The sequence below is a fragment of the Saccopteryx leptura genome, chromosome 5, assembly GCF_036850995.1.
Source record: "Saccopteryx leptura isolate mSacLep1 chromosome 5, mSacLep1_pri_phased_curated, whole genome shotgun sequence".
Taxonomy (NCBI): Eukaryota; Metazoa; Chordata; class Mammalia; order Chiroptera; family Emballonuridae; genus Saccopteryx; species Saccopteryx leptura.
The window spans coordinates 72,089,721-72,108,668 of record NC_089507.1 but is presented as its reverse complement, the minus strand read 5'-3'; the positions used below and the strand labels follow the sequence as shown (position 1 = coordinate 72,108,668).

General features: G+C 34.2%; 1 protein-coding gene across 1 annotated transcript in view; it reads right to left on the bottom strand.

Moving 5' to 3' along the window:
* The window catches only part of MMRN1 (multimerin 1), an 80,618-nt gene that overhangs the window by 50,317 nt on the left and 11,353 nt on the right, over positions 1 to 18,948 (bottom strand). The window contains exons 2-3 of the mRNA XM_066385819.1: positions 6,588 to 6,707; positions 3,620 to 3,726 (exon numbers count right to left, since the gene is read on the bottom strand). Coding sequence (XP_066241916.1) covers positions 3,620 to 3,726; positions 6,588 to 6,707 — 227 coding nt within the window. The remainder of the gene's footprint in view (positions 1 to 3,619; positions 3,727 to 6,587; positions 6,708 to 18,948) is intronic.

Sequence of the window (18,948 nt, the reverse complement as noted above, 5' to 3'; positions counted from 1 at the left end):
ATACCTTGGTACTATGTCTCTCACCTCAAGCTTGCCCCCGAACAGGACCCCTGGCAGTCGGAACCACTGGGCCACACCTGTCTTCAGCTCACCAAAAGTTTGGGCCCTGCAGATCTTCCCACCGGGAACCTGCCGCCAGAGTGAATTAAAGCAGGGAGCAATGCTGTTCAATGAGACTGGCCTGATGGAAGAAAACATCAATGTCCTTAACTGTCTGCAAGAGAAACTGCACAAGGACCTCTCTTCTTACAACCCACTTAACCCTGGTAGCAGTCACCATCCTCACCTGGGTTGCCCCTATCCTAGGTCCTCTTCTAATTATCAGCATATTACTCATGTTTGCTCCTCTTTTTCTTAGATTCTTACAGGGCCACATCCACGTGGTTTCTTGAATCACGGTCAACCATATTCTCCTACACCCATATATGCGACTCCCCTCAGAGCCATCACCTTCCAAACTCCCTTCCCCACAACGCCCCAAACCAGCAGAAAGTAGCCAGATGAATAGCGACGCCCCTATCTAACATAAAACATCGGAATGTGAGGTCAGTTGGCAATGGGGGAAAGTCACATGAGGAACCACACATGCCCATGACCGCCAAAAGAAATGGCCACACCCATGCCCACCAAAGGAAACAGCCCAGGAGCATTTTGAAAAGGAACAACTGTCTATCAGCCAATGAAATTTTGCCACCCACCACCACCCTACCAACACTATAAATTACCCCCAGGCGGGAGAAGCTGTGCGAATTCCCTGGCCCCTGTCTTGCAGACCAGTGAACCTCGCCCGGGAGCACTCTAAATAGAGCATTTGCTTGTCCACACTTGGTGGCTACATCCTTCTTTCTTCCTTGGCAGAAAATATCTTACAATGTCTATATGAGCAATTAAAATTTGACAAAGGAGTCAAGAACCTAAAATGGGGCAAAGACAGGCTATTCAAGAATGGTGTTGGGAAAATTAGATACATGCAGAAAAGTGAAACCAGACAACCTTCTTATGCCATACACAAGAATGAACTAAAAATGAATTAGACTTAAATATTAGACTCTAAACTATAAAAATCTTAGAAGAAAACATAGGCAGTAAAAGCTCAAACATTTCTCATAGCAATATTTTTTTCTGCTATATCTCCTCAGGCAAGGGAAACAAAAGAAAAAAATAAACAAATGCAACTATATCAAAATAAAGTTTTTAAACTAGCAACAAAATGAAAAGACAATACGCTGAATAGGAGACCATATTTACCAAGAAATCTGATAAAAGATTAAAATCCAAAATGTATAAAGAACTTATAAAAACACCAAAAAGAACCCTGAACTATCCAATTAAAAAATGGGCAAAGGACCTGTATAGACACTTTTCTAAAGAGGACATACAGATATCCAATAGACATATAAAAAGATGCAAATTAAAACCACAATTAAGTATCACCTCAAACCTGTCAAAATGGCTATTATCAATAAATAAACAACAGGTGTTGGTGAGGATGTGGAGTAAAGGGAACCCTCCTGCACTGTTGGTGGAAATGCAGAATGGTACAGTCATTGTGGAAAACAGTATGTAGTTCCTTCAAAAAATTCAAAATAGAACTGCTTTATGACCCAGTAATTCCACTTATGGGAGTTTATTTGAAGAAAATGAAAACTCCAGCGGTGGCGCAGTGGATAGAGCATTGGACTGGGATGCGGAGGACTCACGTTCGACACCCCGAGGTCACCAGCTTGAGTGCGGGCTCATCTGGTTTGAGCAAAGCTCACCAGCTTGGACCCAAGGTCACTGGCTCGAGCAAGGGGTTGCTCGGTCTGCTGAAGGCCCGCGGTCAAGGCACATATGAGAAAGCAATCAATGAACAACTAAGGTGTCACAACGAAAAACTAATGATTGATGCTTCTCATCTCTCTTCATTCTTGTCTGTCTATCCCTATCTATCCCTCTCTCTGACTCTGTCTCTGTAAAAAAAAAAAAAAAAAAGAATATGTGCACCATTATGTTCATTGTGGCATATTTACAATGACTAAAATTTGGAAGCAGCTCAAATGTCAATCAGTAGATGAATGGATAAAAAAGCTGTGATACATTTACACCATGGGATACTACATGACCATAATAAAGAAGGAAATCTTACCTTTTGCAACAGCATGGATGGATCTGTAGAGCATTATTCTAAGTGAAATAAGCCAGTCGGAGAAAAACAAGTACCATATGATTTTACTCATATGTGGAATCTAATGAACAAAATGGACTACCTAGCAAAATAGAAACAGACTAATACCTAGAGAGTAGGCTCACAGCTGTGGGGAGGTAGGGGCTGAATGGGGATAGGTGGAGGAATTGAGCAAAAAAGGATAAAAGAAAACCCCTTATAGACAAAGGACAACAGTGTGGGGATTGCAGCAATGGGGGGATGTGGAGGAGGGTACAGCAGGCTTAAATGGTGATGGATGAAGACTTGACTTTGACTTGGAGGGGTGAACGCACAATATGATGTACAGAGATCTGTTGTGAAATTGGGCAGCTGAAGCTTGTATATGTTAACCAGTGTCACCCCAGAAAAATCAATTTTTAAGAAAGAATATGCTAATTACCTCTTTTCCAAATATTTTTGGTATAGGTGATATTTTGTTTAAAAGTTTATTTTAACTTTTTAAAATAGTATTCTTGCTACACTCTGAAAGTCAGGCTAGACCTAAAACAAATGCATTACAATGAAACTTACCTTTAGATTCTCACTGAATTGGGCTAGAAGGAACATAGTCACATCCCTAACTAAAATGTGGAGTTCCTATAGCTTTTTAATCACACCTTTCTTTTTTGTTTAAAAAATATGAATCACAATGGTTTCTCCACACTTATATTAATTTTTAATCACAGTCTCCCATACTGCTGATTGAATTCCCCACCACTGCTAATGGCTTTTCTTGTAATAGTCAAATATTCATTCATTTAAAATATGTATGCTGATGCCATATGTTATTTTTCAAATAAAACCTGTTTAAAGCCATATGCAAAGTAATAGTCACATGGATGTTAGGTCACAGCAAGTTACCATGTGTTTGATCAGCCTTGCCACCAGAAAATCCGTAAAATTACAGTTGAAAAAAATGGCTCCATTAGAATTTTTTTTTAAAGCAGAATAATTCATGCCAAATTTGTATACATTCTTTAAAACTGAATTTCATTTAGAAGAACAGTATTATTTTAAATATTTGAACTGGAAGAAAAATAGGGAACAGTTTTTTTGTTTTGCTTTTTACAAAGGGTCATGTGTAATGATAATTTATTTAAAAATTAGGATTTCTGGTATTTTAACAAGATATGCTTCTATAGCACATAGTTAAGAAAAAGTAAAATATTTAATCAGTTCTCCATTACTCATCATGTAAAACCAACATAAAAATGAGGGCAGAATTTAAAGGACAGCTTATGAGATTTTAGGGTGCTATAATAGCTACCAAGTTAGGAAGCTCTGAAAGGTAACAGTCTTAATAGTTTGGTTATATGTTAAGTAACTGGTTCAAAAGGAAAAATGTAGTTTTTTCTTTACTGGAATTGGTTGCTTATTGTTCAGAAATTTTAGGCTTCTAATTGTTATTGCAAAATTAATATCAGGCTATACCTTTTAGCTGACATTTTGCTCCACTAAATCCAGGACAGCACTTCCATTCCAATGAGGTGACAATTTTGTGTTGCATCCTGTAGACAGGATTCGATATCCTCTGAGATCTAGAGAGGAGCGCAATTGAAGGAAATAAATTATTTGTCTCACATTATTTGTCATTATTCACAAAATGAATTATTTGTCTCAAATAATTCATGTAAAGTATTTGGGATGATTTCTGAAATATAATAAGTATTCAATAAATGTCCTCTGTTATTACTATCATTATTATTATATTTATCATTAATATTATTATCAAACTTAGATTTTTTAAAATATCAAATTATAAAATGTACTAAAAGGTCATACTATTTGATATTTTAAATTTATACCTATTATTATATTTCTAAAGATGGTATAATTTTTCTATTGGTAATACTTTTTACTAAACTAATGTTAAAAGCTATTTGAATTCCAATTTTTAAATAGTTTATGGGTATAACTTATTTCAATTTTATTTTATTTTTTGTATTTTTCTGAAGCCGGAAACAGGGAGGCAGTCAGACTCCCACATGCGCCCGACCGGGATCTACCCGGCATGCCCACCAGGGGGCAATGCTCTGCCCATCTGGGGCGTTGCTCTGTCACAACCAGAGCCATTCTAGCACCTGAGGCAGAGGCCATGGAGCCATCCTCAGCTCCCGGGCCAACTTTGCTCCAATGGAACCTTGGTTGTGGAAGGGGAAGAGAGAGAGAGGAAGGAGAGGGGGAGGGGTAGAGAAGCAGATGGGTGCTTCTCCTGTGTGCCCAGGCCGGGAATCGAACCCGGGACTCTTGTATGCCAGGCTGACGCTCTACCACTGAGCCAACTGGCCAGGGCCAACTTATTTCAATTTTTATTATTTATTATATTGTTATAGTTAAAAAGATTCTTTTTACTCTTGATCAATATCAAATAACTTACAACAAATTAGATATTGGTAATCTAATTGAAATTATACTAACCACTATGATTTTCAACCTAAACTTTCTCATTCTCAAGTTTTTAAATCATACTATATATTATTTTTTCATATAGTATTTCACTCTGAGAGAAAAGAGACATAACATGACAAAGTAATTCTGAGAAGAAACCATGAAAGGAAAATCAAGAAACTAACATTTCGAGCATCAATATAAATAGTAAATGACACTGAATTGCAGGTTCTATGTTTGTAAATGTAAATCATAAATACAATTTGTTCATATTATTTTTATCCCTATGACTTCAATATTTAGCTAATATTTATCAAATGGATGTATGAAATGGGCATATATTATTTAATCCTCACATGAGTTCTATGAGGGAAGTATTATTATCCTGACTTGCGAATGAAGAACCTGAGAAACAGAGAGATAAAATACTTTGCTCAAAGTCTCATATCTAAAAGTGAACAAGCTGAGTTTTAAATCCACAATGTGTGGGTTACCTTTCCCTGTATGATCAAGAGTTTCTCATATACAACTACCTGGAGACACTGCAGTCATATTCATGGCTAACTCCTGATGATGTGAAGGAAATGCCTTACAATAGACTAGGCTTTGTTTTAAGAAACTTAGATTTTAGTTTCTGCTGTAACTTGATGGGTTATTTAAAATGTGTGAGGTTATTCCTCAATTTTAACAAGATCTAAGACTCCTTTCCTCTCTAAAAGTAGGCTAGTCATTTATTTCTGCTTATTTCAGTAAATTACATTCAGTAAATAACTTTGTCCAGTGAAATATCATCTCCAGTCTAGTAGCTAAAACTAAATAAGAAGTTAGGCATTTGGGAAAAGAACTCTTTGGGATTTATAAGTGTGAACTCAAGCACTTAGTTACATTATTATTGGTGTCAATGTTCCTGCATTGGCAAATTGGATTTCTGCTGTATGTTGCTCAGACATGATGAAGGAGAAAGTGACAAACACTGCATGTGTACGGAAACAGTGAATGAAAAGAGAGACACATTCAAAGGTAGAGAAAGATGAAAATAAAGATACATCTGATACATCTCAAAAGAGCAGTTTGGTATGGTTTCTTTGATAATATTTTCATTACTAAAGAATTAACAAGGTATTCTTCGTAGCTCATGTTGACAAGAAAATTGTCACAAAGGGAGTAAATGCTAAAAGCAGAACTGGAGCTCAGCTCTCCCAAATCCCTAAGATGTGCTTAGCTCTCTGGACCATGAACCGTAGCTATTCTTCCAGGGAATAAGAAACACCTTGATTTTATGTGTTCTTCACTGCACACTGTTCCCAGTTGCCCATGTGTCAGATTCATTGCCTGAATTATTTTATGACAATTTGCATAATATTAGCCATCATGACCTGAATAACAATTTTAGTTTTTACTGCATGTTCTTTTGAAATAACCCCAGCTGAGCTACTGTGAATATATGAATTCAGAGAATTTATCTGTTACTCAGCCTCACACTTTAGGAAAATTACATAGATTTAAAAAATATAAAAACTAAATAGCATGGGTCATTAAAATAGACACAAGAAGAAAGGGCCTATTTAGCTGCTTTACTAGGCATAATTGCAATGGATGGTTTGCTAAGTTGTGGAATTCTCTCTAACCTAAAATGAAAGGAAAACTATCAATAAATCTTTAAAGCTGTGTATGAATTTTATTAGGAAATAAAGGATATGATTGTTGATAAGGTTATAGAATAAAAGTAGTAGTAATACAATAGAAACAATCATGAGAGCTAACATTTATTGAAGACTTAGAAAGTCCAGGTACTAGTGAAAGTACATCATTGCATTATTTCACATATTCTAAAAACAACCATATGAAACAAGTATTATTAGTATCTACATTTTATTAATTCAAGATAATACATCTAGTTTAATGTGATGATCCTACTATACATATATATCTGGAATGATTAACTTGATATAGACCAAGACATACATGACTATGATGCAACACATTATTATTTTCAAGAACCACCACATACCTCTGAGGACAGAATCCACTGTTCCAGCCACAAAGCCCTCTCCTACTTGGAACATAAGTGACTCGGTTGTCCATTATCACTGTGGGAGATAATCTGGTATGTACATAAGCACACCAATTCCTAAGGAAAAGATAATTTTTTGTTAGGAAAAAAATCATTGCAAAGAATTTTTTTATCAAAATTATTTTTGTAGTATATCTATTACTGTCAGATACCTTGAAATATTAATATTTAGCTTTAAAATATATAGAAATGAGAGAAAATACATTTGTTACTGCATTGCTATACTCATTGAAAGTAAAGGAACACTGCAAGATCAAAGTAAATTAAGAATAAATCAGAAATAAAATCAGAACCTGTGTCAGCTGTAAGTTAAATCCAAGATTGCCTTTATTATTTTTTTAATTTATTGTGTTTATATAGATTTTAGTGTCTCCCCAAATGCATCCCCACTCCCCCATATTCCCGTCAATATCTCCCCTGCCCCTTTCCCAACCTATCTCTCCCCCCCCATCCCATCCTATCATCCCCTTCCCCTCTATCTTCTTTTCCTCTGGTCCCTTTGATCCCTCCTCTGTCTCAATTCCGTTCCTCAGTTCACATTGTTTCTTCGATTCCTCAAATGAGTGAGGTCATATAATAACTTTCTTTCTCTGCCTGGCTTATTTCACTTAACATAATAGTTTCCAGGTCCCTCCAGTCATTGCAAAAGGTAATATTTCCTTCTTTTTCATGGTCCCATAGCATTCCATTGTATATATGTACCACTGCTTTTAAATCCACTCATCCACTGACAGACACTTGGGCTGTTTCCAGATCTTTGATATTGTGGACAATGCTGCCATAATCATGGGGGTGCATTTCTATTTTTGAGTCAGTGAAATGGTGATCTTAGGATATATTCCTAAAAGTGGGATGGCTGGGTCAAAAGGAAGTTCCATTTTTAATTTTTTTAGGAATCTCCATACTCTTTTGCACAGAGGCTGCACCAGTCTGCATTCCCACCAGAAGTGTAGGAGGGTTCCCCTTTCTCTACATCCTCGTCAGCATCTATCATGTGTTGTTTTGTTAATGAGCGCCATTCTGACTAGTGTGAGCTGGTATCTCATTGTTGTTTTAATTTGCATTTCTCTAATGATTAGTGCTGTTGAACATTTTTTCATCTATTGGTCATCTGTATGTCCTCTTTGGAGAAGTGTCTATTCATTTCATTTGCCCATTTTTTGATTGGATTGTTTGTCTTCCTGGTGTTGAATTTTAGAAGTTCTTTATAAATTTTGGTCATTAACCCTTATCAGATGTATTGTTGAATATGTTCTCCCATTGTTTAGTTTGTCCTTTTAATCTGTTCATATTGTCTTTAGCTGTACAAAACCTTTTTAGTTTGATATAGTCCCATTTGTTTATCCTGTCTTTTATTTCACTTGCCTTTAGAGATAAATCAGCAAATATATTGCTGCAATATATGTTGGAGAGCTTACTGCCTATGTTTTCTTCTAAGATGCTTACGGTTTCACGACTTACATTTAAGTCTTTTATCCATTTTGAGTTTATCTTTAAGAATGGTGTAAGTTGGTGGTCTAGTTTCATTTTTTTGCAGGTAGCTGTCCAGTTTCCCCAACACCATTTGTTAAAGAGCCTGTCTTTACTCCATTTTATGCTCTTACCTCCTTTGTCAAATATCAATTGTCCATAAGGTGTGGGTTTATTTCTGGGTTCTCTGTTCTGTTCCATTTATCTATATGCCTGTTCTTATGCCAGTACCAAGCTGTTTTGAGTACAATGGCCTTGTAGTATAACTTGATATCAGGAAGTGTGATACCTCCCACTTTATTCTTCTTTTTCAAGATTGCTGAGGCTATTCAAGTTCTTTCTTGGTTCCATATAAATTTTTGGAATATGTGTTCTATATCTTTAAAGTATGTCATTAGTATTTTAATTGGTATTGCATTGAATTTATAAATTGCTTTGGGTAATATAGACATTTTAATGATGTTTATTCTTCCTATCCATGAGCACGGTATATGCTTCCACTTGTTTGTATCTTCCTTGATTTCTCTCTTTTTTTTCTTTTAACAGAGACAGAGAGAGAATTAGAGAGAGGGATAGATAAGGACAGGCAGGCAGGAACAGAGAGAGATGAGAAGCATCAATCATCAGTTTTTCATTGCGACACCTTAGTTGTTCATTGATTGCTTTCTCATATGTGCCTTGACCGTGGGCCTTCAGCAGACCAAGTAACCCCTTGCTTCAGCCAGTGACCTTGGGTCCAAGCTGGTGAGCTTTGCTCAAATCAGATGAGCCTGCGCTCAAGCTGGCGATCTCAGGGTCTCAAACTTGGGTCCTCTGCATCCCAGCCCAATGCTCTATTCACTGTGCCATCGCCTAGTCAGGCTTCCTTGATTTCTTTTTCTAACAGTTCATTGTTGGGGTATAAAAATGCCTCTGGTTTCTGTGCATTAATTTTATATCCTGACATCTTGCTGAATTCATCTATCAGGGCCAGTAATTTTTTCACTGAGACATTAGGGTATTCTATATACAGTATCATATCATCTGCAATTAGTTATTATTGTGGACCGTAAATGGCAAAAAGCCATTATAGATTCAAGGCTTAGCAAAAGGCTAAGTTCTCCCCCCTCCATCTCCATATTTGGCTTTGATGCTGAGTATTTGTACCCACTCCACTTGCTTCCTTGGGTTGCTGGAGGCAATATACATGCCCTTCCTCTGACTCTTTGTTTGTTTCAGATGTTTGTAGATTTCACTAATGTACCCTGTTTTTGCCTTGGGAGAGTTCCTGTCTTAGCCTTGGATGTGCAACTTTGTATCAGGGTCCTTGATTTGCATATGTCTATATAATTAAGTGAACTGGGGCTATAAGGCACTCGGATACTGCCAGGCATGTTGAAGAGAACTCCCGGTCCCATCGTTTTTGTTTTGACAAAGTGTGTTTCCTTAATTCCGCACCATTATTAGGAGCCGCGCTGGTCTGCAGCAAGTGATAGTTTTACTTCTTTTTCAATTTGGATGCCTTTTATTTCTTCTTCTTGTCTATAGGACTTCCAGAACAATATCGAATAAGAGTGGTGAAAGGGGGCACCCCTTCCTTATTCCTGATCTTAAGGTAATTGCTTTTAATTTTTGCCCATTGATTATGATGTTGGTTGTGGGTTTGTCATAGATGACCTTTATTATGTTGAGGTATGTTCCCTGGTTTCCCACTTTGCTGAGAGCTTTGATCATGAATGGGTGCTGGACTTTATCAAATGCTTTTTCTGCATCTATTGAAATTATCATGTGGTTTTTCTCCTTCTTTTTGTTTATGCAATGAATCACATTGATGGATTTACGACTATTGTACCATCCTTGCCTCGCCAGAATAAATCCCACTTGATCATGGTGTATGATTTTTTCCATGTATTGCTGGATCTAGTTTGCTAATATTTTGCTGAGCATTTTAGCATCTAAATTCATCATGGATATTGGCCTATAATTTTCTTTCTTTGTGTTGTCTTTGCCTGGTTTTGGAATCAGGATTATGCTCGCCTCATAAAAAATGCTTGAAAGTCTTCCTTCCTCTTAATTTTTTGAAATAGATTGAGAAGGATAGGAGTTAGTTCTTCTTTGGATATTTGGTAGAATTCACCTGTGAAGCCATCTGGCCCAGGGCTTTTGTTTATTGGGAGTTTTTTGATAACTGTTTCAATCTCATTTGTTGTAATCAGTCTGTTTATATTTTCTGATCCTTCCAGATTGATTTTTGAAAGATTATATGTTTCAAGGAATTTGCCCATTTTGCCTGGGTTGTCTAATTTTTTGACATACAGTTCTTCATAGTATTTTTTTACAATATTTTGTATTTCTGTTGTGTCAGTTGTTATTTCTCCACTCTCATTTCTAATTTTATTTATTTGAGTCCTCTCTCTTTTTTTCTTGGTGAGTCTGGTTAGAGGCTCATCAATCTTGTTTACTCTTTCAAACAATCGGCTCCTGGTTTCATTGATCCTCTGTATTGTTTCTTTAGTCTCTATGTCATTTATTTCCACTTTGATCTTTATTATTTCCTTCCTTCTACTTCCTCTGGGCTGTACTTGCTCTTCTTTTTCTAGTTCTTTTAGATGCAGGGTTAAGTTATTTATTTGAGCTTTTTCTAGCTTCTTAAGGTATTCCTGTAGTGCTATGAACTTCTCTCTCAGGATTGCTTTTGTTGTGTCCCATAAATTTTGAGTTGTTGTATGCTCATTATCATTCATTTCTAGGATTCTTTTTATTTCTTCTTTGATCTCATTGTTAATCCGTTTGTTATTTAATAACATGCTATTTAGTTTCCATGTGTTTGAGTATTTTTTTTTGTTGTGGTTGATTTCTAATTTCATGCCTTTGTGATCAGAGAAAGTGCTTGATATGATTTCAATTTCTTAAATTTGTTGAGACCGCTTTTGTGCCTTAACTTGTGGTCTATCCTAGAGAATGTACCTTTAGTCGTCTCCAGAATGAGAAGAATGTATATTCTGTTGCTTTCGGGTGAAAGGTTCTGAAAGTTTCTATTAAATCCAGTTGATATAGTGTGTCCTTTAAGTCTGCTGTTTCTTTGTTGATTTTCTTTCTTGAAGATCTATCTAGTGATGTTAGTGGGGTATGGAAATCCCCTACTATTATAGTATTGCTGTTGATCTCGCCCTTTATATCCAACAAAGTCTGCTTTATATATTTAGGTGCTCCTATATTAGGTGTATAGATATTTATACTGGTTATATCTTCCTGTTGGATTGCTCCCTTTATCATTATGTAGTGACTTTTTTTATCCCTTATTATAACCTTTGTTTTAAAGTCCATTTTGTCTGATATAAGTATTGCTATTCCAGCTTTTATTTCATTTCCATTTGCATGAAATATTTTTTTCCATCCTTTTACCTTCAGTCTATGTGTATCTTTTGTTTTGAGATGTTTCTCTTGTAAACAATATATGTATTGGTCCTGTTTTTTTTATCCACACAGCTAACCTATGTCTTTTGATTGGATCATTTAATTCATTTACATTTAAGATTATTATTGATATGTAGTTGTTTCTTGCCATTTTATTTTTTAAAGCTATATTTCTCTTTTACTATATTATTTTCCATTTTTGTTCTGTTTACAACAGGCCTCTTCATATTTCTTGCAGCATTGGTTTGGTTGTAATGAATTCCTTAAGTTTTTTTTTGTCTGGAAAGCTTTTTATTTCTTCTTCAATTTTAAATGATAGCTGTGCTGAATAAAGAAGTCTTGGTTGTAGGCTCTTGTTCTGCATTACTTTAAATATTTCTTGCCATTCCCTTCTGGCCTCAAGTGTTTCTGTTGAGAAGTTGGATGTCATCCTTATGGTGGCTCCTTTGTAGTTGATAGCCTTTTTTTTTCTAGCAGCTTTTAATATTTTCTCTTTATCTCTTAGCTTTGGTATTTTAATTATGATGTGTCTTGGTATAGATTTCTTTGGGTTTCTCTTTAATGGAGTTCCCTGTGCTTCTTGAATTTGTGAGACTTTTTCCTGCATTAATTTAGGGAAGTCTTCAGCTATGACTTCATTGAACAACGTCTCTATCCCTTGTTTTTTCTCTTCTTCAGGAACTCCTATGATGCAGATATTGTTTTGCTTTAGGCTGCACAGAGCTCTCTTAGAGTTTCCTCAGATTTTTTCATCCTCTTTTCTTTTTGCTACTCTGCCTCTGTGTTTTTGTTTATCTTGTCTTCTAAATCGCTGATTCAATCCTCTGTTTCATCCAGTCTGCTTTTAGTTGCTTCTAGTGTAGTTTTTATTTCTGATATTGTATTTGTCATTTTTGACTGGTTCTTCTTTGTTATTTCAATGTTCTTTTTGTTGCTTGTTATCTCTTTATTTATGGGTTCATTGTGACCATCCATTGTTGTTCTAAAATTTTCAGCATTCTAATAATCATTATTTTAAACTCTGCATCTGGTAGTTTGCTTATTTTCATCTTACTCAGTTTATTTTCTGGAGGTTTCTCTTGTCAGTTCATTTGGATTGCACTTCTCTGTCTTTCCATTTTTTCTGTGTATACCCTCCTCTTTTGGGTATGTTGTTTTTAGAGGTGGCTAAGTCGAGGATAGGTGTTGTCTGCCTCCAATTTTCAGTTGTGTTATTTCTAGGTCTTCTTGGGTTGGCATCAGCTGTTGTTTTGCAAGATTGCCTTTATGACAAATACCAATATTAGGATTCAACTATGAGATTCAGACCTAAATTCATTACTTCTACATAATAATGTACAAGACAGAAGTAAAGAAATAAATGATTTAATGATCAAAAAGAGGAAAAAAACAACTGTTTTTAGCAGCAGCTTATATGGCTGTGAATAAAGAAAATATGAAATTGCCTAGATGCAAATGATTACAATAAGAGAGATCAGCAATGTAGGTTAGATCATAAAACTTTAACTTCTTAATAAAGTTTAGCCACATCTTTAGAATCAGTTACAGTTCAACATACCAACAACAAATTTTTAAAAATACTGTTTACAGCCCTTGCAGATTATCTCAGTGGTAGAGTGGTGACTCAGTTTGTAGATATCCTGGGTTCAATTTCCAGTCAAAGCATACAGAAGAAGCAACCACCTGCTTCTCCCTTCTTTCCCTTTTTCCCTCCTGCAGCCATGGCTTGATTGATTACTGCTCATCACCCCGGGTGCTGAGAATAGCTCCATCAAGCCTCGCCTAGTGCTAAAAATAGCTCTGTTGCTAGCTAACATCCACCTCAGATGGGCAGAGCATTGAAGGTTTCCAGGTGAATGTCAGTCAGGGAGCATAAGGGAGTCTGTCTCTCTGTCTCCTCTCTTCACACACACACACACACACACACACACACACTGTTTGCAATTGCAAAAATAACATTATTCTGTCAAATTCAACAGAAATACGTTAAGATTTAATATATGAAAATTTTAAGCTTTATTAAAAAGTCTGAAAAAAAATATAATACCTTATGTTCACTGATGAGAAGAGCCAAAGAAAGTTATCAGTTCTTTTTAATTTAATCTATAGATTCAATACACTTTTAATCAAACCTTAGTTTGATATAAATTTAATAAGCTTATTCTATAATTTTGTATAGAATAAACTAAAAGTGTACATTCCATAAATTTATGGCTCTGGCCATAGAAAAGCACCAGATTTACCTTCCCTTGGTAAAAACTATAAAGCTGGACAAGATGTATAAAGCAATACTTTTAAGATGTTAGACAACAGAAAATGTGGTGACATAATTCCTGAGAGAAGGGACACACATGTATGATTTGAACTCCACATTTAATATAATTTTCTGCCTAGGAACAATTTTTAAACTGCATCTTTGGGCAGGCCCCCAAAGAGAAAAAATACTGGGTAATGAAAACAAAGATCTGAATTTGGGGCTACTGAGGTGGCTACAATATGTGGGGAAAGCTGAGTGGGACAGATCATTTTAAAAGTCAACATTGAGGTCCCCTTGCATCTCGGGCTGAATACTGTACTGTGCTTGCAAAATGTAGTCTTTGCAAATTTGGCAGAGAATAACTTTTGGGGAGTTGCATGAGCTGAACTGAGATCCCAGATATCATCTAAACCAGCCAAAGAGAAGGGTTCTTATTAAACACCCCTCAGCATTCACCCCAAGTAAAATAACAATATCATTGAAAGAAATAAAAGGCAACCTAAATAAGTGGCAAGTGTTCATTGATTGGAAGACTTAATATTGTTAAGATGGCAATACTTCCAAAACTGATCTACAGCTTCAACACGACCCAGGTCAAAATCCCAGCTGCTGTTTTTTGCAGAAATTTAAAGCTGTTTTTAAAATTTATGTGGAAAAGCAGGGAACTCAGAATAGCCAAAGCAATATTGGCTATTGGCTATTGGGGGGGAAAAAAGAGGACTCAATACTCTCATTGTCCAATTTCAAATCTTAGTGAAAAGCTACAATAATTAAAACTCTATTTGACCTGCATAAGGATAAAGATATTGATCAAATGAATAAAATTTAGAATTCAGAAATAAAACCTTTATATTTATGATTAATTGACTTTTGACAAGGGTGCCAACCAATTCAATGGGGAAATCTTTTTCCCAGCATTAATGTTATGACAAATGGATAGCCACATTTAAACAAATGAAGTTGGACCCCTATATCATACCACGCATAAAAAACTAATTCAAAATATATCAAAGACTTGTAAGTAAGAGCTAAAACTGTAAAACTGTTAGAAGAAAACTTAGGCATTCATCGGTATAACCTGGGATTATCAGGCCAGTATAATAAGGCAAGAAAGAGAAATAAACACATGTAGATTAAAAATTAATAAACAAAATTATATTTTTTTCTGAAAAAAATAAGATTTATGTGAAATATCATAATCTACAAAGAAAACTATTGGAGCTAATAAGTGAATTTAGCAAGATTGTAATATATAAGGCCAATATACAAAAACATCAATTGTTTTTTTCTATGTAATAATTAATGTACTTGAATATATAAAGTTTCAGAATTTTTGTTTATGTGAAGACACCAAGAATAATTTGAAAAGAGAGGCTAAAGATCTAGAGAAGGTGTTTGGAGACATAAAATGGATTATAGCAAATATATATCAAATTCTTGTCAATAATTAAGATAAAGACAAGAAAAAATAAAATAGAAAAATGGACAAATTATTTAAACAATCATTTTATACAAGGAAACACCAATGATCATGAAACATATAAAAATAAGGTCATTCTTTTTAGTATCAAGAAAGTGCAAATTGAGATGACAATGGAGTAATATTTTATAACTCAATATAAGCAAACATTGAGAATTTGACAATATCACTTGGTCAGAGGATATAGAGAATTGGAATCTCTTATAAACTGTTGGTGTAAGTACAAAATGGTACAACCATTTTGAAAAAATGTCAATACCATGTGAAAATAAACAACCATATACTCTCTACCCAGTGGTTACACTTCTAGATATATACTATTGCACATATGTACTAAGAATCATGTACCTGAATGCTTATAGCAGAAACCATTATTCATCATTACCAAAACTGAAAGTAACTCAAAAGTTCACATACCAAGAATGGAGAAATTCTTATACAATGGATATTATTCATCACTAAAAAAGAATAAACTGTTATATGTATTATCCAATAATACAAACTTAAAGTTGTATGATGTAAGCAAGTTACAGAAGAAATACAGTATGATGTGTTTTACATAAGGCTAAAAAATAAAAGTTAATAGTAGATTGTTGTTGTTTAGAGATATATGTATATGCTAAAATTATATTTAATAATGTATTTATTTTATATTTATAAAATATGAGTTTAAAATATGATTAAGAATAACAAATCCTATTTGTTATAGAAAGATTCAGCCGACCTGCTGTCTAATCCTCATTTCTTATCAATTAAACCATTCTGTATCCATAACTTCTCCTACCAATTTATAAATGTTTCTTTATATCTATCCTTGTATGTTTATTCCCTTCAACATATAAGGTAGTACAAGAATAGTTTTGACTGCATGCCAACAAAGTTGGAAAATTTTAATAGCATCAAAGTCATTTGTCACAAAAATGTCATGATCAGATAAAAATAGCCTTTATTAGAGTACCTAGTTAAAGGTGATAATTTGGTGGAAGCCATCTAAAATGATAAAGATATTTAAAGATATTACATACTTTAAGAAAGTTTAAATTGAGATTATTAATTAATGCTACAGATAAGGTTGTAGGGAATGAAGAGGGAATTAAATGTTATCTATTAAATGATTGCCAACACAGAAAACATTATTTGCAATTGTATAAGGAATAAATTATTAAATATAAATCATATGAGAAATAAATTACCTAAAAAAAAGTGAGAAACCTAGTGGTCATAGAAGTCTGGAAAAATTTTGTCCTATGCTTGGAAAATGTGACATAAATTACTCCTCTAATTCAAGGTAGACAGTAGAATATATATCGAAGCTAGTTAGGAAAAGAAAGAGTAGCTTTGTTCCTGGTTGTGATACCAGTTTTGTTTTGTTTTTGTTTTTTTTTGTCATAAAATACCTTATCCCTAATTAGAGAAAGTCCTCAATATAGGTTGAATGAATGGATATATTTGGGTGTTTTTCTTTTTTCCTTTTTCTATGACTTTTTTATTGTGAATATGCATCTTGTTACATTTAATTTACATTTTTTCTTCTCATCTGTCACTTAGTTTTCTCCCACCCCCAACCTCCAGGGAGCAGAGATGATTTGCAAAACATAGTACTAAAGAAAATGTTATATGATTGTGAAATCAAACCACTACAAGTTTAAATCAGTATGAGATGTATGCCTCTAAATCAGTAGAATGTAAGAAATCTATTCTGCTTAAAAATAAAATAATAATTAAAATAATGTAGAAATCAGCTTGAATGTTAAAGAACAAAGACAGAAAACATTTTTCCCTGGGTAGAGCCACTAAAGTTAGTAATCATCTGCTTTGGAATATTTAGCTTTCTTAGGGCCAAATGTTCTTCTACAAATAAAGTTGACTCATTCTTTCATCATTCTGAGACAGATAAATTGAGCACCATGTATCTTATTGTGCAGAGTTCTTTTGAATGAAAATGTAAAATTCAATTCCATAAAGACATAAAAAGACACTTTGGCACATTTTGTTAAAGCATGGTGGTACTTGAAAATATAATGTGAAAGAAAGAACTGGCAAAAGCAAGAAATAAAAATAAAAATGATTTTAAATTAAAAGGACTACATAAGGAAATATTTTAAAAAATCAATTTGCATGAGATTCCTCATGCAAATCCACTGATTATCCTAATTACAGCAAATAACTAACTTTAACAGAAGTACAATTAAATTGGAGTGTGGAATATCAGGAAGAAAAAAGAAAAGAGCTACTATCCCTACATATTCTTGGTTTTCAAAAAATGATAGATGATAGATGATGATAGATAGATAGATGATAGATAGATAGATAGATAGATAGATAGATAGATAGATAGATAGATAGAGATGTTGTCTGTGAGAATAAATAACAGGATTATTTGCAGAGACCTTTTAAAATCATAAGTAGTGAAACAATTTCATGATTAAAATAGCTGGGTAGGCAAAAATCACATCAGCAGATTGCTCATGGCCCAGCAATCTTTGATTCAGTGTAAAATAGAAGAACTATCCATAGCCTAGGAGCCCCTGGTGTGACTTGTAATTAGATTTATGCTATGATGAAATAAGCTCATTAAAGATGTTAAAAATGTAAATACAGTTTTAAAATCAAATTATCCAAAAATATGTTTAAAAATCAAAAGTTAAGCATGGTTAAATTGTAACAGGCAGTATAAAGACAAATGTAATGATACCAGACAAGCATTTTGCTTAAATTTAGAAATTCTTTGCACTTTTCCAATCGGATTATGGTGGGGAGAGAGCAGCTACTTTGAAGTGGTTAGCTTTCCATGGGTTTGTAACCCTCCAAACAGCAGACTGCCTTTGGGATTTGCTTTAAGGGTAATAACACAGTTGCTTTTGTGCAGCATCATGTCATGTACTGAAAAAAGCTTTTATTCATTCTTTGTTTTTTTCAAGTTAAATGAAAAATGTTTATTCCTAGGGAAAAGCAGATATCTCCGGTTATTTGCAAACATGAGTCTAATTTACAGAATATATAAAATAGAAGGTAGAAAAATGATTCTATTCTAATTTATACAACTTGAAATTTTGTGGATAATGAACTAAGTGAAGCATTGTAAATACACAATCTACTGTTTTTTCGATTGACATATTTTAGAAACCTTATTTTCCAGGAAGCTAATTAGAAGACTACATTTAAAAAGAAATTTTCATTAATTGGTCTTTTGCCTCTTTAAGTATACTGATCAAACTATGGCTCAATCATATCTATTCTTATCCTGAATGGAGAATGGATCAAAGCAACAAAAAAATTCATTTAGATAGTGGACACAATAAATATATTCCTTAATAAATAAAAGACAACAATCTAAGAATTTACATTGTTTATTTACACTAGTCCTAGAACTCAGATTAATAAATTGCTTGTGATCTATTGGTAAAAGGCTGAATATTTAAACTTTTATACTGATAACCTGTGGCTTGAATTTACATAACAGCACAAAAATACCAGGTTCTAAGGATATTCACTAGAAATTTAGGTAAAAAAACATAATTCCACCATAAACTATCCAATGGTATATAATTTTCTCCTAGAAGCTGGAGAAAATTTTGTGTGTTGGGAGACTTCATGGATCAAAGACCTTTATGACTTTGTTTCCTATCATCCCCTTATTGAGAAGAACTTAGGGATTCCAAGAGTAACAAAAGGAAAATGAAATAAAACAAGGC